This window comes from Martes martes, assembly GCF_963455335.1.
Source record: "Martes martes genome assembly, chromosome: 3".
Taxonomy (NCBI): Eukaryota; Metazoa; Chordata; class Mammalia; order Carnivora; family Mustelidae; genus Martes; species Martes martes.
Window position 1 is genome coordinate 97141652 of NC_137890.1, and position 20539 is coordinate 97162190.

At 35.0% G+C, this 20539-nt stretch overlaps 1 protein-coding gene across 5 annotated transcripts in view; it reads right to left on the minus strand.

Annotated features, from left to right (window-relative positions):
- The window catches only part of DPP10 (dipeptidyl peptidase like 10), a gene marked incomplete at both ends in the record, with an annotated part of 1360615 nt that overhangs the window by 9533 nt on the left and 1330543 nt on the right, over positions 1 to 20539 (minus strand). For all 5 annotated transcript variants that reach the window (XM_080799574.1, XM_080799572.1, XM_080799571.1 and 2 more), the window contains 2 exons: positions 5470 to 5524; positions 6378 to 6572. In XM_080799574.1, the coding sequence (XP_080655700.1) occupies positions 5470 to 5524; positions 6378 to 6572 (250 nt within the window). The remainder of the gene's footprint in view (positions 1 to 5469; positions 5525 to 6377; positions 6573 to 20539) is intronic.

Here is a 20539-nt window from a genome sequence, read left to right on the forward strand (position 1 = left end):
GGAGGGGCAGATTCTTGAACAATGATTCAAAGTTCATTCAGATCACGTGGAGATCTTGTTAAAATGCCTGTTATGCTAATTCAGTAGACCTGGGGTGGGGCCCAAGATTTTGCATTTTTAACAAACTCCCAGGGAATACCTAGGCTGTTGTTCCACACTTATTGAATAATAAGTTCTTACAGTATAAAAATATAACAAATGTACCTACCCAAACATTTTCCTAGCCTCAACCAGCATTCCCTAGACCAGTGGAGACTTAAACGTATATAACGCTCTGGAAAACAATTTAGTCTGTGGAGAATGGGCTGTGGAGCTTTCCATGTGATTTTAAAGTGAAACTAGGGTTGTAAATCATTGCTGGTGCACAAAGAGTTGCATTTTACTATTATTTATATGAAAATCTGAGATTAATGAAGCTAAATACTCTTGAAGACTTAATGATAGTGAAAGCTGTTGAATAAAATTCTTTCGATAGCTTTCAAAAACCTAATCCAAAATGCTGCCTTAATTTGATTTATTTCAGCAAAATAACTTCTATTTTTAAAAGAAAATCAACACTGGGAGGCATTAGAATAAATTAAATTTTAATTGCCCACCTTCCTCTGTAACATTTTATATTTACTCACTGAATGCAAGAGTAGATTTTGAAACAGTTCTCAGAAAATATACCCAGGACAAGGGTAAGAATCAGATATAAGTTCTAGGTAGACAGAAGATGGTGATTTTAATTTACAAAACAACAACTATCTGTCAGGAGGATGCCAGAAATTGTGGGTCATCATATTGACTTAGTCAATTGGAGGGTGTTTTTTACTTGATATAGATCAAGGACAGTTAATGGTATAGGCTGTTCTGTTCAATTGTGCTGTCGTTTTATTGGTTTCTCAGTGATCAGATTTTTCCATTCACTGTTATGTCCTTTCCATTTGCATAGCATTTTAGCATTACTTACACAATTTTAACAAATTTATCTTTGAAAATTTTTTATTCAGTGGACTTAAAGTATAGAAATGTTTCCTGAGAATATTTCATCTTAAAAAAGTTATATCCATATAGAAGAAACTGAATCCAATAGATAGATGGACTTAGAGGAGCTCGGGGTGGGGTCTGTAATAACCATTTCATTGAGAACTTCTATTTTTATGCACCCTGTTTTTTCAGATAATCATTAAGTGACTTTTTTGAGAACTTTTTTTGAGAGACTTTTTTTTTTGAGTCAAAAAAATACTGACAGAATTCAATTGAAAAAAGGTTTTTCCTAGCCTCAGACTTAAGATTCTTTGTGAACCATATCACTTATGGCATATGATGATTTGAAATAAAAATACACATATTATGAGTAACACAATTTATTGCTTTGTATTATTTTACATTAAATCTTTTAAATTTGTGATCACATTTTATCACAATTCTTAAAATCCTGTCTTGTGTCCTTCACATTATATACGTTAAAAGCTTCAAACCTTAGAAGTGACTGCCACTAACAAGCCCTATCTCAATTGAGAATATATAAAATTATAAGTAACAACTACCTCCCTAAGTCAAGTTTTTTTTGTTTGTTTTTTGTCTTGTTTTGTTTTGTTTTGTTTGAGTGAGAGAGAGAGCGCACAAGCAGGGAGGAGGGTTAGAAGGAGAGGGAGAAGCAGACGCTTAATTGACTGAGCCACCCAGGCACCCCCTAAGTCAAGTTTTAACAAGCTTCCATATTAATGCGTATGTTTGTACTTTTTTTTTTTTAAACTTTCCTCAGATATCCATGTTTCTTGCCTTCTCAAATTCACTTGTCTGAGGTCAAACATGATTTCTTAGTCAAATATTTCCTGTCTTCCAAATGGAAATTGCTATCTCTTCCTTAATCTTGGGCTCCCTCTCTGCTTAATTTTCCTTAATTGTTCTATCACTGACATTTTATAAACTTTACTGATTTTTTTTGTTTATTTTCTCACTAAACTAAAAATTCAAAAAAACGTGTGTGCGTGTGTATGTGTATGTGTGATTGCCATTTGTCTAGCACTTTGAAAAGTAGTAAGCACATAACAGACATTGGATAAATGTGGAATGGATTAATTTTATTCCCCACTGATGTAGCCTGGTAATCATAGCAATATCAGTTCTACTTATGGTGTTTATAGGTTTAGAATTTTGCCACCTATTCACAAAACACGTAATTAGGTGTGGTTGTTTTTTTTTTTTAATAAAAGTTAGAAAATTTTTTAGTTTTCTTACCTTTAACACTTAGATATAATTACTTGAGAGAACAAACATTAGAATTATGTATTATGTGAGGTTAGGTTAGGTTCTGGGGATAACGATATGAAGTTTTAAAACAAAGTACTACCTCTCAATACTGGTGGGAAGTACTTAAGGGAGTAATGCAAAGGGATTTTATAACTCAAAGGAAAACTGAAAATTAATAAGCCAGACATTCAAATCAATAATTTAAGAACAAAATGGTTTTAAAAATTAGAAGAAAAAAATAAGGATCGTAAGGGTAGAAATTTAGTGAAACAGAAAGACAAAATGAGAACAACTAAGCCAAAATATGGTTCGTTAAAAGAGTTAGGTATTGGGGCGGGGGTGCAGAAGAGAGAGACAAGCAGGGGGAATAAGAGCCATTAAGAGGGAGTGCTCTAGGGACGCCTGGGTGGCTCAGTTGGTTAAGCAGCTGCCTTCGGCTCAGGTCATGATCCCAGCGTCCTGGGATCGAGTCCCACATCGGGCTCCTTGCTTGGCGGGGAGCCTGCTTCTCCCTCTGCCTCTGCCTGTGCTTGCTCACTCTCCCTCTCTCTCTCTGACAAATAAATAAATAAAATCTTAAAAAAAAAAAAAAAAAAAGAGGGAGTGCTCTAGCAAAGGCAGAAGGGCACTAATAAACCAAACTAGGAGTCAAATGGGGCATTATCCCCACTAGCATATAATAGAATGTATGCTGTTTCAAAACAATCTTTAAAGATAAATGAAATGGAAAAAATTCGTCATAAAATACTAAAATTGACTCCAGAAGAAATGGAAAAATCTTAATATTCTTGCACTGATTAAATAAATTTAAACATTAACTTAAATATTTCCAACAAAGAAAAGGAAGCCTCATTTAGCTTTTTAACTAATTCCAAAAAAAGCAAGATCATTACTCCCCAGCCAATTTTATGAGTTTAAGTTAATTTGATACTGAAATGAAATAAGTACATCCCAAGGGAAAAAAAAAAAAATGAGACCTACAAAGTCTTGAAGCTAACAGTGTTCCTTTACAGGATCAGAAAGCTACCTTCTAAATTATAATTCCAGTCACAGATACACGTACTTGTTTAACAGAGATGGGATATTTTTTCCATTTAAAATCTAATTATGTTTCATTTATATCCTATGTCTTTTGTATATTTACATTGCCAGAGTCAATTACCTGAGACTCATCAGTTCCCTAATAAAATGATAAATAGGGGATTTTGAACTTCTAAATCCAAGGCCTAGAACTTTATTTTTTTCGTTTTTAGACTAAAATCCAACTTTCTAGTTAATATGAAGGACTTCCTGAGGTCTGTGCCCAGACTTACTCTCAGTGTTGTCACTTCTCATTCCTTTATGTGAGCCTTAATTATAGTCAGTCATTTTATTCATGTTCCTCAGCTATGCCCTCCCTGCTGACACTGGGCATTATACAAAAGCCTTCTCCTTGCCCTCTGCTTGCTGAATGACTTTTACCATTCAGTTATGCTCCACTTTCTCTGTGAGGCATTTTACAGCCTATTGAATCTAAATTTCCATAGTAATGAATGTTTCTATAGCTCATTTGATCTTTTAGACTTATTTATGTTTAGTGAGTAGAGCCTTGAAATGCCTAAGCCCTAAGTCCTTACATGTATCAGGACCATTAAAGAGTAAAATGTTCTTCACTATATGTACTTTTTTATGTGTGTGTGTGAGACAAGAAACACCTAATATTTACCAGAGTAACCACTTTTAAGCACACAGTTCAGTAGTGTCAGGTATATTCACATTATTGTGAAACAGATCCCTAAAACTTTTTCATCTTGTGAATCTGAAATCTATTACCTATTACCTATTAAATCTATTACCTATAAGCAACCAACTTTCCTTTTCCCTTCTCCCTGACAACCACCATCCCACTCTTCTGTCTTCATGTACTTCACTACTCTAGATATCTTATGTAAGTGGGATCACACAGAATTTGTCCCTCTGTGACTGGTTCATGTCACTGAGCACAGTGTGTTCTCAAGGTTCATCCATGCTATAAGCATATGATAAGACTTCGCTTTATGCATTTATTAATCTGTTTAGAGTTTCCATTTCTTTGGAATGATCACTTTCTAGACATTTCCATTTTTTCACTATCTTTATTGTTAGTGATGGGCTTTCTTTGTTTGTGCTTATGTCAGAGGAGCATTATCCTTATTGATCTCTTGAGTATTACTGAGGACAAGAATAAAATAAAGCAAAGACTTGGTGCACTGCAGGTATATGAAGTCAGGGAAGAATTTGTGTTGATTTACATTTTATTCATTTGTTAAACAGCTTTTCTTATACCTAGTTGTCAGTGAACACCACCAAAATTTACACCCCAGTAAAATGATCAGTTATTCATGTCCTGAATCTCTGGGTTCATTTAGGGATAGTAAAACATATTTTATGTTGAAATCCATGAACACCAATAATTTGCTTTGTCTCTAAATTAAAAGAGTACTAGATCTCCTTCCTTTCACTTAGTATCTGTTTAGTGTCTAGCCTAGTAATATGGATGAACTAGGTGGCTAGTAAGTATCTATATGGAGTCTGTTTCCCTACTGTGAAAATGATGTTGAAACTGACATAAAAATTACTGCAATGATAAATGTCATGCAGAAAACACTAAAGACGTAATTATACAAATTGGTCATCTTTCAGTTTCTAAGCCTTGTAGTCTTCTTCAAGGCTGTGGTACTTGATCCTTATTTAGAGAACAACACCCTGCTTCAAGAGGTTTATAGGACTTTTGTTACTTAAGTACCAGCTTAAATATCACTTAATCCAAGGGACCTTTGTTGACCACTTAATCTAATAACATTGGCCCTTCCTAGAGTTAGTTTTTGTCCACCTATTTTTTTGTTTTCCTTACAAGACTTAATGCTATATGAAGCTATCTTTTCATTTATGTGCTTATCTGTTCCTCCTTTCTAGAAGATAAGCTTTATGAAAACAGATTTTTTTTGTGGTTGTTCAGTTGTTCTAATACCAGCACCAATTAGATAATAAATAGTTGCTGGATTTATAAATGACTGAATATATATAGTACTAATTATAACATTATATTTTAAAGAATAGTACAGAGAGATTAGTAAATGAATAGTAAAATGTAGTAAAATAGTAAAATGAAGAAATTATATATGTACAAATACAAGCACAAATAATATGTATAAATATGTACTTTATATACATACAAAAATACATATAATACATATATACATTTCTGTTTACCTTTCCAAAAATGCTTAGTCTTTTGGAGTCAATGTATGGCTGTTTCAGTAAAAACCTGAAATGAAAAAAAAAGTTAAATTTTCTTGAGTCAAATGCACGTGGGAATTCATTCTGGGCATCCACACACATGCATACATATACACAAAACCCAGAACTCAAACAAGGAATACTTAAGTGGCTGGAGCTCTATTCATGTTGAAGGATCATGGATTCCAAAATCTTGCTACTCAAAGCAATCGTCCAGTTGTTTGGACATCACCTGGCTGGTTGATGCAAATGCAGAATTCCAGACCTACTGATTAACATTTCGATAATGTCCTAGCCAATTTCTGTGTACTGTTTTAAAGAACCTACTAGATTTCTTGGTCACTCATGCTAGTGTGGGAATGGTATCTGTGAAATTTCAAGAATTGTAGTTAACTGGGAAATAATAGACATTGTAGATTATTGTAAATAAATGGTTTAATTAAGGTTTCTCCCATTTTATTTTACAATAGGGGGCAGGGAGAAGCAGTAGAAGAGGGTGAGGGAGAGAGAGAATCTTAAGCAGGCTCCATGCCCAGCGCAGAGGCCAATGCTGGGCTCAGTCTCACAACCTGAGATCATGACCTAAGCTGGAATTCAGAGTTGGACATTTAACCAGCCAAAACACCCAGGCTGTAAGGTCTCTCCCATTTTCATAAACCCAAAATAAATTTTAATTCCAGAGACGAAGTATGATAACTGTTTTATTTGGTGCTGAGAGTGAAAAGTACTTGGAAAAATGCAACAGTCTATTTGACTAACTTAGAAAACTGTCCATTCACTAAAGTATAAATCTCTGAATCAGTATTAGTAGTATTTAATGTAACATATACCTAGCTTCTGTCGTTATAAGAGAAACAGTAGGGAAATGTGCACCCACTTACTTCACAGCTGCTACTTGGTCCTTTACTTCCACTGAACCTAGCCTTCGATGAATCTCCTGCAAAATTTTCAGGCCCTGGAATCCACTTCCTCTGCCATCAAATCGTGCCGTGATGACATTATCTGTGTCAACAAGTACTGAATCCCAGTCAATATGGAATTTATCTGTAACCAGTTGGCCTCCTGGTTCTTCATCCCTGTAAACAGCAACACAGTGGACCAAAACAAGAGCAATTGGTAGATACTGTCGTAGATAATGTGGTAGACATTTTAACTTTTACACTTATTATTTTAAAATTTTGGAAAGGACCCATGGGCTATTAAAATTTCTGTTACTTCTTGATAATAAACCTGAAAGTATAATGCCATTTTTCTTTGTAAAATGTCAAATGAAAAGTTGTCTAATGAACTGAAAATATGAAACAAGATTTTAAAACTGTTCTAAGAGATTATTTTAACTCCTTTTTCAAATGAGAGAAATGAAGGAAAATACATTCACATTCCATAGACATTTGAAAGGAACGATGATCAAGTTAACATACAGATCTACATTATTGAATTTCTTCCAGACTGTGTGTTTTAGAAATGTCTTGCAGATGGTATACAATGGCTAAAGGATCTGATAGAGATCAGAACCAGTTATGGAGACTTAATAATAGTTTAACAAGCATTATAAGGACAAGAGACCCAAAATGAAGTCACTTTTACTAAATCCCACCAAAACTTAATACTTAACTTAATTGCAATTTCATTCTTTCCCGGGATTGGAATTTTAAGCCAATCACATTGGAATTTTATGATCTATAACCCTTCCCAGAGCCCCCATCTTCTGCTTAAGGGAAGGTGACCTGGGCTGAAAAAGTCTTATTTTCTTTTGATAAAACCCTTCTGTCCCACCCCATTCTTGCCTATACAATCCTTCCATTTTGTATAGGTCTGTTTGCTAGATGGGATCCTGCCCAAATCATAAATCACTGAATAAAGTCAATTAGGTCTTTAAATTACTCAACTGAATTTTGTTTCTTAACATAAGAAATGGACAATCCTAAAGAATTTCTGACTCAAAAAGAAATACTGGATTAACATTCCCTGATTTGTGTGTGTGTGTGATGGAATTCTCACTAAAGAAAATTTAAGGATACATTGAGGAAAAATTGTTTTGCATCACTAGAGTTAATAACAAGAAAAGTACACATATGTTTGAAAAATTTGAATGCTAGAAGTAAAGAAGGACATGCAGGTTATTAAGCATGAACATTGTCTCTGGAGGGATAAGGTGATACTATTTTAAAAAATCAGATTACAGTGGTACAGTGGTACCTTATTTTCTAGAATTTAGAGAAGGTAAAAAAGCAGCCTCTCATAAAATCACAGATTATCTAGATCCAGATCTAGATATAGTTCAAGCATGCATTTGTCCATGTGATAGATTTAAAGAGCATCAAACATGAAATGTTCTGAAAGCATCTCCAACTTTATTTGAGCTACATACCGGAAATCTTCACTCTATTCACTTTCCTGTCAAGACTCGCTTTTCTTGGCTGCAGTATGCAAATGTGATGCTTAGAAGCACCAGTACATACCAATACACAAACTAGTTCTCATCCATAAGCTTTTAGGTTATCAGATTTGCTAAAGAAAATAACTTCCAGGCAGCAAATAGAACTGAACCAAAATAGGGGCTGTGTGAGACCAGTGAGAGGAGGAGGTAGGAATGGGACAAAATAATGGACGACTAAAATTTACCAGATGCTGTTATTGGCTAAATTTTGTCTCTCAAAACCCATGTGTTGAATCTCTAACGCCCACTGCCTCAGAATGTGACTGTATTTGGAGATGGTACCATCCCAGTGGTGAGTCAGTTGAAATGAAGACTTTAGGTTGGGCCCTAACCCACCTGATTGGTGTCCTTATAAGATAAAATTGGGACAGATCAGAGACCTTAGGTACATGAATCATGCAGAAGCAAGACCCCGTGAAGAGGCAGCAAGAGGGAAATCAGCTGTAACCCAAGGAGAGAGGTCTCAGAATAAATAAAACCTGCAGACACCTTAATCTTAGACTTGTATTCTCCAGAACTGTGAGAAAATAACATTCCCACTGTTCAATATGCCTAGCCCTGGTAAACTAATACAAATGTCTTTTGTGGTTTAAATACTTATTATTTTATAATAATAGATCTACACTACCAAAACTTATTTAACCTTTCTGGAGAGGAAGTTGTCTTTTGCATGGCTTATTACATGTATCATTATTCCTATCCTATAAATAAACTGTTCCATGAAAGTGGGTTAATCATGATCTCCCCCCCATTCCCCTCTAAATCGCACAATTATGATGACCCTGTGATCCAAATCTAAATCATTTTTGTCCTTTCATGGTGTCTGCAATCTTTAGCTCTTCTTGAAATTTTATTTTTATATTTAATTTTTTAGTTTTTGCAACATTACCTCTTTATCAGATTATTGGGGATTGTTACTACATATATCCACATGCTTGTGCCTAGAATTCTAATTACCTAGCTCAGAATGAAGTGTGGAGTTGGTATTTTTTCCAGACTCCCAGGTGATAACTGATATAACTTGTCTATCATTTGAGAAATAGCATGAATCATTATGCCTAGCACAGTATGCCTGAACACAGAAAATGCTGTTGAACTAGATCTTTTCAGGGAAAGTAGAGTCATGTGAGGTTTAAAATGGAAGGACCTTAAAAAGCCTTTAGTTTTTATAAAGACACTATATTTTGAAGCTTGGGGATTTATTGCAAATATCAGAAAGCAAACCATGATTCACAGAGAATAAAGTACAATTATTACCTTCAGTTTTTAAGGTGAGTAAAAATATGACCATATGAGTCCCAATTTTACTTTGAATATAGATAGGCAAAACACTAAAACTCCAAGACTCAGTTTCCTTATCTTTAATGATTGCAAGATATTGTCTTGTTTTCCTCAAAGAGTTTTGTATGCATTAAATGACATAATGTATTTGAAAGTACTCTGTGAAATGTAATAAGCAATTTAAGACAATTATTAAATTCATTAAACAATAGAAACTGTTATTATTATTATTCTTTTGTTTGCAGCCAGTGTTGCTTATTTTGAGCATATTTCCTTGCAGTTAGAAATGGAGAACTGTTTAAAAGCTTTGGGCCAGTTGTGCAGAAATTAAACTGGGCAATGTCTGTGGATAAAGGTATTGTGCCATGTCGTATGAGATACTATATTAGATGGACCAGTGATACCTCAAGACTTATAATATGAAAGCGTAATCCACAGATCCTTGGTAGTGATGATCAGAGTGATGATCACTGGCAGCAGCTTTAATGTAACATTGTAAAATGTTTTGTTGATATGGAAGATAATAATTTTCCAGTTTAGTTACAAACTATTGCATTGTTCACAGCTACTTAATGAGTTCAAAGCTAAATTAAATGTAGACAAAATGTTAGTAAATCACTGACATTTTATGGCAGGCAAATAAATTAGTTTTTAATACAATTTAAGGCATATTTTTAAAACTTAATGATTAATAAATGGTTATAGATTTTTATAAACAAAAACCTTCAATCCCTTACTCAGGCTTGCAACAGCCAGAGAAAAAATGTAATTCCACTCCTTTGGTATTTTCTCTAAATGGCCATTTTTAACTTTCAACCTTGTCTTTACAAGTTTTCAATGTTAGAACACACAGTGATACCAATACATTACCAGTTAATGACTTTAACACATTTCTCCATCTAGTGGGGTTTGTTATTCTTTATTTTTTGGTACATGGTACATATTTATTTCAAGATGAGTTATGAAAGAACATGAATTTGTTATGCAGAATCGGCAAGCTTCAAGCTTCAATTTATTTGGTTCTTTGTCTTTCTCTGAGTGTCATCTTTTTTTTTTTAAACACTCTAAGTATATATTTTTTTAATTTTTACAGCAGTATAGTTAACATACAGAGTTATATTAGTCTCAGGGTGTACAGTCATCTTCATCTTTTTTACTACACTATTTTGTTTTACTCTGTTTCAGAAATCTCTGGGGGCCCATAGAAATGAGGGTGTTTCAAGGTTGAGAATGGGGACATAGAATTTTGTTGAGGGTTGTGGTAAAAGAACAACCCATCTGTTCTAACTAGTGGAAAGATCGTAGCAACATGAAATGTGTATTTCCTAACACAGGCAGCAAAATCAAGTTACGACTAAACTTTTCTTAGAAGTTAAGGTCCTGGAAGGCAGAGTCTTCATTTATTTCACTACCTTCAGCATTAAGCATGTCTGTATGGATGAAGAGTTCAGGGTATATGAGCATGTAATAAAATATAGAACTATGCGTAAAAACAATATCCCATAGAACTTAAAATGACAAAACAATCTTTATGACTTAATTTTGTATACAAAAACTGAATTCAAGTGAAGAACAACCAAGTTGTTCAGACTGCATGTGTGGTCAGGTTCACAGATTGCTATTTAAATTAATGTAAAGAGAGCTGAAGACCTACATTTTGGTCCTAACTTTGTTAGGATATGCTGAGTTACCCTGAGTAATTATATGCTGTTTTTATTTTTACTTGTTTTTTTGTTATATAATAATATGTGGTAAATAGTTAAGATCACATGCAGTACATTTTAAGAAGTCTTTTCCTAACCAATAAAACTTGGTTACAATAGATGGAAGGAAAATATTTTAAAAATGAGTATACTTTCCTTGACTCTAATCTATTGCATGGCAGAATTTCTTCTCCTACGTGGTAGATTTTGAAAACTGCCATACTAACAACTGTGAATCTGTCCATTGGGGCATTTTGGAAGGAGGGGCCACAAAAGGAGGTGAGTTTGACTAGGACATTTGCCTTAAACAATATTTGTCTTGCCTTAATCTGAAATTTACTTAATAGAAATTTATAGTTAGTGATGATTTAGTTGTAATGTGAAGTTTGACTTCTTTCGAGCAATACATATATAGAAATACATACATTAGCTAAGGGCTTCTGGGCTAATTTCTTCCATTTCTCATTTTAAGATCCTTAGATTTCTTCTCATGGATGGATTGTTCTACATGCAGAATAACAGAATGACTTTTCTCACATATTTATTTACTGCAACACATGAGAAATAGCATTTTTTTTTCCTGTCAAAGAACAGTTTCTTGTCCACATTCCCATCTTCTTCCATTAGGAATATCACAAATATCTGCAATTTTCTGATTCCTGGTTTGCTTACAATATAATTTTTGGCTGTGTATCTTTCCCCCCTACCCCCTGGGTTACAGGGAAGTGTTTGAAATGGTCAGGGTTATTTAGGCTTCTACCTAGAACCTTTCTTACACTGGTAAAGCCTGTTTCTGGTGGTGGTTACGATAAGGCCTACCAGATAGTACATACAAAATTAGGCTTATCAGCCAAATTCTCAAATCCTATTACTCTTCAACATTTGTGTTCATATACTTGAATTCATATATCCTATTCAGTGTTACACCTTTTAGAAAAATTGCATTAATCCACTGGGATTACAAATTATAGTACTGTGGGGTGCTATCCTGAAAAGGGTACAGGTGGTATGATGATAGGGCCAGACTGAGTTGAGCCCAAGTCCAGTGGCTTTAGACAATTTAGATAATTTCTGAGCCTTAGTATAACAATAGTCAAGTTTTTTTTTTCTTTTGCTTAGTCTAAGGGAAAATACAGTTCCATTAAAAATGTTCTAATTTGGGGGCTCCTGGGTGGCTTAGTTACGTGTCTGCCTTCAGCTTAGATCATGATCCGGAGGTCCTGGGATCGAGTCCCGCATCAGGCTCCCTGCTCAGCAGGGAGCCTTCTTCTGCCTCCCTCTGCTGCTCTCCCTGCTTGTGTTGTTTCTCTCTCTGTCAAGTAAATACATCTTTTAAAAAAGTAATGTAAAAAAGTTTTACTTTTAACAGTGGGTGGATCTTTCAGTTAGTTCAGAATAAAAGGATGTGTATATGTAGACATTTGTTTTATGTGTGTGCGCCTGATTTCTTTCCACACATAATCATGTGTATTTGTGTATCGGCATATAATATGCGTGTCCCTGTATGTGTAAGTTCTTTCTTATCCTGCTTCTGCAGAAAGATAATTCTTTCGGCACCGCCCCCCCCCCCAAAATCTTACCCTGGCATACTTTTCTGGATTATAAAACTTGTGACTTTGAAACTAGGTCTTTTTTTTAAGTCATTTTTTTTTCCAGTAGGTTTTCTTTATATTCAAAATCTACTGAAAACAAGTAACTTAATTCTTTTTCTTGATCAGAATTTGGATCTCTGAATTTGGGAGGCTATTTTGCTTTAGTAAAATGGGATCTTTTTTTATCCTTCCCCTACTTTTCTACTCAATCTCTCCCCTTCTCTCCTATTTTTTAATAGAATAGGCTTCCTCCTATCAGGGTCAGTTTCTGTCTATTAAATGTATTTTTCCTTGTTTTAAAAGGAATTCCATTGGATTTTGTTCTTTGATTTCCCTTGAATAAAGACCCGAGAATATATCCTTAGTATGATATATAAATACTGCATTACAATTATCATTAGAGCAATGAAGAAAAAGCAGAATCTAGTTCATTAAATCAAGTTATTTCTATTGTTGTAGGAAGCCAAAAAATGAAAAGCTTATCAGAACGCAGGTTGAGGCACTGAACAGCCTGGATATTAATGAGCCAGCTATAAACTCAAAAATGGACTGTTAGTATTATCCACACAAAATTAACCTCAGGATAAACATCTTAGCACATGAAAATATTGGAAGAGAACCAACAGAAAAGGGCCTCAGGGATATCTCACAGAAATTGTGCAGTAAATGGGAGCAAGTTCCAATCTCCTAATCATCTCTGCTGTCAGAGTCTTACTACATTAATTCTTACCATTGGCCAGTTTCCATTTGGGATAATTTCTAACAGAGTAGCTGAGGAGGTAGAAAGAGAAGGGAGTTTGGTGATATTTACTTTCAGTTGCTGGGGATGGCTGTATCTTCACTGAAGTAGACCAGCATTTGATCCACTTCTTTGGACCTCTTTAGAGATGGTCGCAGTCGAAAGAAATTTAGCACATTGCATAAATAGATCAAGAACAGGAGAACTGGCCTTATTCTTGATGTGTGTGAACTGTTATGTAAATCTCCTATACAGCAGGTCTGCTTTAGGTATTATAATACAAAATATTCTACATGTTGACTTAACAGACATTGGAATTTTCCAGATGAAAACAGAACAAAGCATGTGTATCTTTAAAAAAGCAGCAGTTGACGAACTCCTCCTGAACAGTGTCCTATTTCTTAATTTTCTAACGGAGAATACAATTCAGCATGGGACTGTCGTGAATGTTAACATTGAGGCCAGCAATACATGGGCTGTATATCAGGGATTACAGTGGATTCCTAACAGAGGAATGGATGGATGATAATTACATATAAACTGAATGTGCATGTTATCCACAGTAGGGTGTCATTTACTTTCAGTTATATTCAGTGGTTATATTGGTGGTTATATATTACTTTTTTTTCCTTCTAACTATAAAATCTGGATTCTGGAAGTCAGTTTATCAACTGAACATGTGCCAGTATAAGCACAGGTGATACTAATCTTAGCTTACTTTATGTGTCAGTTAAATAGAAATAATAATAATAACTATAGTGCCTACTGTGGACAATTATTAGAATAATCATTTTACAGTTTAGTAAACTGAGACACAGGTAAAGCAACTAACTGTAAACCATAGATGAATAATCCAGATCTTTGAAAGAACACAATTTAATTAAAGTAGACCTTAGAAGCATATTGATTTACTGCCTTTGTCATATAAATACATTCTTAAAAAGTATTTATAATTCTTAACTGGAATAAAGAATTTAAGATTTTGAAAGTCTTATTTATTTATTTTTACCAAGTGCTAAGTCTGGGCCTTTTCCTGAATTAATACCATATCTTTTGAATGCTTTAATCCCTAAGATTTTTTAGGGAAAAGTAGTAAAAGTCTAAAAACGTACCTTTTGGCTAAGTTTTCACCTCTTGGTAGATGTCTAACAAGTGACACTCTACCAACCACTTACATTTACATTTTCTATAAATTTAGAATTTGTTTCTCCTATGGTACCTTCTCAAGATACCAACCTTTGACTGTGTACACCTTTAAGTAGTACTAAGAAATTAATACTGACATTTACGATGCATTATCTGTACATTGTGAAAGAAGGAGGTCCAGTTTGTTTGAGAAAAATATGAAACACAATAATCCCCTTTTCCCCTTCCATTACCTAGATTAAATGCCACTGTCTTTTCTTAATCATTTCATCTGCATTACAGTGTGGGTGAATTTTTCATCTGCTTAAATGTGGAAGATTAAAAAAATGAGAAAAATCAGAAACTTAAAATTCAAACTTTGATCCATATTACAAGGGAAAGCAATAATCACTCTTTGAGGCAAGTACTAGCTATCTCTCTTGTCCATATACATTCAATATATGTATTAGTTTTGTAAAAAACTGAGAGTGAAATGATACATACTTGTCATGAACAAGTGGAAGATCAAATAATGATAGAGAAGTTTTAGAATATATGTGTCTTTACTCTTGGGAAACAAAACAAATATACATCTGGAAATCTCCTCTACTCAAAAGTGTATGAATCCACAGAATAAATGATGGGTGTAAAGACATTTTAATTAGAATTTGGAATTTTACGAAGTAGTCTGATTGAGAATTTGATCTCTCCTGTGGAATTTCTAGGAACTTAGTCATGGTTCCTATAATAATTATTTTATACCAATGCATTAACATGGTACAGGTAGAAAAGATTACATCTAGAGATTATTATAAATTTCAGTGGGAAGAAAAATAGTATCTAAAAATTTGGTTGTAGTGAAGTCTCTATTGATTCTGGTCAGCATTTTTAATAATTTTCCAATAATATGCAGTGGGCTATGCAACAATTGAGTAATAGGCCAGCTTTTTGATCCAAAAATAATTAAATTAAAACTTAAGTTCCAACTCTAATTTTGTCCTGCTCATAATCTTTGAGGTAATATACATAACATGTTTTAGTCACTGTTTCCTTGTGTTAAATGAAAACCATGATGTTTATCTTGCATGGTTTCTGTAAAGTTTAAAGGTGGAATCTCCACATTCTTAAAATGATGTCCCTTACACGATAATCTTATCAAGATGCTCAATAATCAGATGTTAAAGAGAAGCATTGAAAACATTAAAATTAATCATTATTGGGCATTATCCAGAAAGATTATTAGAGAAATGAGAAATGGGCCTCACATTTTTCTGAGTGGGACACCACATGGCAGAAAAACTAATTCATTCAAGGGTGAAATTTAAAAACATTATAAACTCTCAAATCATTTATATCTTCTTCATTTCCTATCTTGATTGAAGTCATTCCCAATGACTAACTCATGGTTGATTGATTTGACATTCATTCATCCTGTCAGTATTTTCTGAACACAAATAATGTTAGGGCAAAGTGTTAAGGCAAAACAATACAAAAGGAGTTCTTATAATCAAGGAGCTTACAACTAACAGAAGAGACTGCAAAGCAAATATTATAATCTGGTGTGGTTATGTAACAGAGGTGTGCATAGAATTTGAAGAAAAACATCTTAAAGTGTTAAGTTTTCTAGTTGGGGGGAAAAGAAAATGGTACTGGAAGACTGTAAAAAACAAACAAACACAGAGGAATGATTGAGAAGCTGGCATTTTCTTGAATAAAGCAGGTTTTTTTTTTTTCCATTTGCCCCCCCCCCCCCCCCCGCAAATCTAGAGACAGAATCTCTACTAGGTGGTAGGTGGAGTCAGGTTAAGTCAGGAGAGGCACATTTTTGGGTATGGATCACACAGAGTTCACCATAGCATCAGAGTAGAAAAGCAACTAAAAGAAGATACAGCAACAAACTACAAAAAAGGAAGTGTATGTAGAGAGCAGGGTTGTAGATTGGAATTGACTCATGCAGATACGGTGTCTGCCTGTACAGGGTTTCATAGAAGAGTATGGGCTCTTGGACAACCCCATTGGTTCAAAGATGAAGGCAAGACACTGCAGTTCCATGAGCATGATGTTATTCCAAATTTTAAACAATATCCATATTGTTTGTTGACAGGAAAGTATGTTTATGGAAGAAAAAAGTAATGTTATCTTGATTGTTGGACATGAGTGGCTGGATAATTTCACTTACTACATATGTATCGATTATATCCTGCTACTTAACAGAATAATTATATTAAAAAAAAAAGCTGACGAACAGCTTACTTCCATCTCGATGACCAAGTTGTAGTACTGTGATATGTATGACACTGAATGAATGTTGAAACTGTCCAGATAAAAATTAATCATGATCTCCAGTTAGAATGACTTAGTGGGAAAACTAATAGTGGCCGTATTCATCTACTTTCTGGACATCATCCATTTATTCACTCAAAATATATTTGTGAAGTCATGCTTACTGCAAAAGCTAACTGCTATGAGATATATGGAACACATAAAGATTTTAATATTTCTGTTAAGATACTGAAATATTTCATAATCCATTCTATAAATTATTTTTCACAGTATTCACCTCTAAACTAGATTTTCCTCCAGAAGCCTTGGTCCAAAATCTATTGGGAGTCAGAAATTTCCCAATAACCTGTAAAAACATCCTCATAAAATTGTCAGTAGAAAAGTGAAAATATGATCGATATGGTTCAAGATACATGGAGGGCCCTTGGACAGAAGTCAATGGCTCTAGAAGGAAACACAGATTTGAAATTGTAACACAAAACAGATGGACAGATGAGGGTGAAAGAAAGTTTCAGGAACATAAGATTTGATGGGTGACCATAAATTTATTAGGATTTCAAGGAAGATGGACTCAAAAAGAAGGAGCAAAGTCATAGAGGCATGCCAGAGTATGTTGCAATCCAGAAGTTAATTCGTTTCACAGTCATTGACTCCCAGAGTTAGACCTTTGTCAGATGTAACATTGTTACGTTGAACATGCAAGAGTAGAAAATGGGAAAAGATAATGATTTCTTGGCACTGAATGAAACTCCCCAACTCCATACTGCTTTTCTTCATGGATATAGTGAAAAAACAACCAACCTTTCATTTTTAATAATAATACATCTGTGTGGATTGTATCCTAATAGGTTCTAGGTATTTAGGTTCATATGTATTTACTGGATAAACATCTATAACTGTAGCTATCTCCCATGTAATCTATAGTCTTGCACCATAAAAAAATGACAGATTAGTCAGTAAGTTTTTATAGGGTTCTTCCATGTGTGCCAGGCATTATGGAGACATACTTAGCAAATCTAAAAAAAAAAAAAAAAGATTACAGATTTCAAGATGCTTGTAATCTTTTTTTTTTAATCTTTTTTTTTTTAATTTTATTTACTTATTTGACAGACAGAGATCACAAGTAGGCAGAGAGGCAGGCAGAGAGAGAGAGGGGGAAGCAGGTGCCCTGCTGAGCAGAGCGCCCAATGTGGGGCTTGATCCCAGGACCATGGGATCATGACCTGAGCTGAAGGCAGAGGCTTTAACCCACTGAGCCACCCAGGTACCTCGATGCTTGTAATCTTTTTATCTCCCCCCAGCTATGGCATAGCTTCTTGCACATGAAAGTGATAGGTAAATGTGTTATACTAAATTACACATATGAGCAGAAAGTAAGAATAACAAAAACAATTCAAGGTGATAAATGCTGAAATAGATGTAGATGTACATAGCATAGTTATGAAAATGAGTATCAATTACTGGGTTCCTAAGGGCTCCCTATAATGTTAAAGAGAAAGACTAAAGAAAAGACAATTAGGCATCTGAACAGATAATAAAAAGTAGGAAAGGAAAAGGGGTCATGACCCCATAGATACCACTGTAAATGGAGGTCACTGAAATTTATCTGTATTGGTAATGCTTCACAGGTTTTCTATTACAGTAAAATATTCTGTTACCACTGATTCACTTTTACTTCCAAGATCAAGAAATTAGCTTGGGGTTTCAGAAAATATCGCCACAGAGAAGTCCTTGGGACCATTTCTTCTGAGGTTCCATGATGAAGATTTAGTGGAAAGGGAATTCCAGTTTGTCAGAGGCTACTTTCTTCAGTTTGTTTCTCAGAGTCCACAGTCTCTCATGTTTCATCTCCCCCTCCGATTTCCCCCAACTCCCTTCTCCTCTCCTTCTCCCAATGTCCTCCGTGTTGTTTCATATGCTCCACAAGTAACTGAAACCATATGATAATTGACTCTCTCTTCTTGACTTATTTCACTCAGCATAATCTCCTCCAGTCCCGTCCATGTTGATACAAAAGTTGGGTATTTATCCCTTCTGATGGAGGCATAATACTCCATTGCATATATGGACCATATCTTCTTTATCCATTCATCTGTTGAAGGGCATCTTGGCTGTTTCCACAGTTTGGCAACTGTAGCCATTGCTGCTATGAACATTGGGGTACAGATGGCCCTTCTTTTCACTACATTTTTATCTTTGGGGTAAATACCCAGTAATGCAATTGCAGGGTCACAGGGAAGCTCTATTTTTAATTTCTTAAGGAGTCTCCACACTGTTTTCCAAAGTGGCTGCACCAACTTGCATTCCCACCAACAGTGTAAGCAGGTTCCCCTTTCTCCACATCCTCTCCAACACACGTTGTTTACTGTCTTGTTAATTTTGGCCATTCTGACTGGTGTAAGGTGGTATTCAGTGTGGTTTTGATTTGAGTCTCCCTGATGGCTAGTGATGATGAACATTTTTTCATGAGTCTGTTAGCCATTTGTATGTCTTCTTTGGAGAATTGTTTGTTCATGTCTTCTGCCCATTTTTTGACATGATTATCTGTTTTTTGAGTGTTGAGTATCTTTATAGATATTGGATATCAACCCTCTGTCTATAGTATCATTTGTGAGTATCTTCTCCCATTCTGTGGGTCGCCTCTTTGTTTTGTTGACTGTTTCCTTTGTTGTGCAGAAGCTTTTGATCTTGATGAAGTCCCAAAAGTTTATTTTTGCTCTTGTTTCCTTTGCCTTTGGAGACATGTCTTGAAAGAACTTGCTGTGGCCGATGTCGAAGCGATTACTGCCTGTGTTCTCCTCTAGGATTTTGATAGATTCCTGCCTCATGTTGAGGTCTTTTATCCAATTTAAAATTATTGTATGGTGTAAGAATGGTCCAGCTTCATTCTTCTATACATATCTGTCCAATTTTCCCAGCACCAATTACCGAAGAGACTGTCTTTTTTCCACTGGATATTTTTTCCTACTTTGTTGAAGATTGTTTGTCCATAGAGTTGCAGGTCTATAGCTGGACTCTCTGCCCTGTTCCACCGGTATATGTCTGTTTTTGTGCCAGTACCATGCTGTCTTGGTGATCACAGCTTTGTAGTAAAGCTTGAAATCAGGCAACATGATGCCCCCAGTTTTGTTTTTCTTTTTCAGCATTTCCTTAGGAATTCGGGGTCTCTTCTGGTTCCGTACAAATTTTAGGATTGTCTGTTCCAGCACTTTGAAAAATGCCAGTCGGAGGGTGCCTGGGTGGCTCAGTGGCTTAAAACCTCTGCCTTCAGCTCAGGTTTTGGTTCCAGGGTCCTGGGATCGAGACCCGCATCAGGCTCTCTGCTCTGGGGGAAGCCTGCTTCCTCCTCTCTCTCTGCCTGCTTCTCTGCCTACTTGTGATCTCTCTGTCAAATAAATTAAAAAAAAAAAATCTTTAAAAAAAAATGCCAGTGGAATTTTGTTTGGGATGGCATTGAAATTATAGATTGCTCTGGGCAGTACAGACATTTTAATAATGTTTATTCTTCCAATCCATGAGCATGGAATGCTTTTCCATCTTTTTGTGTCTTCAATTTCTTTCATGAGTGTTCTGTAGTTCCTCGAGTACAGATCCTTTACCTCTTTGGTTAGGTTTATTCCAAGGTATCTTATGGCTCTTGGTGCTGTAGTAAATGGAATTGATTCTCTAATTTCCCTGTACTTTCTGTATTTTCATTGTTACTGTGTAAGAAAGCAACTGATTTCTGTACATTGATTTTGTATCCTGCCACATTACTGAATTGCTGTATGAGTTCTAGTAGTTTGGGGGTGGAGTCTTTTGGGTTTTCCATATAAAGTATCATGTCATCTGTGAGGAGAGAGAGTTTGATTTCTTCTTTGTCAATTTGAATACCTTTTAT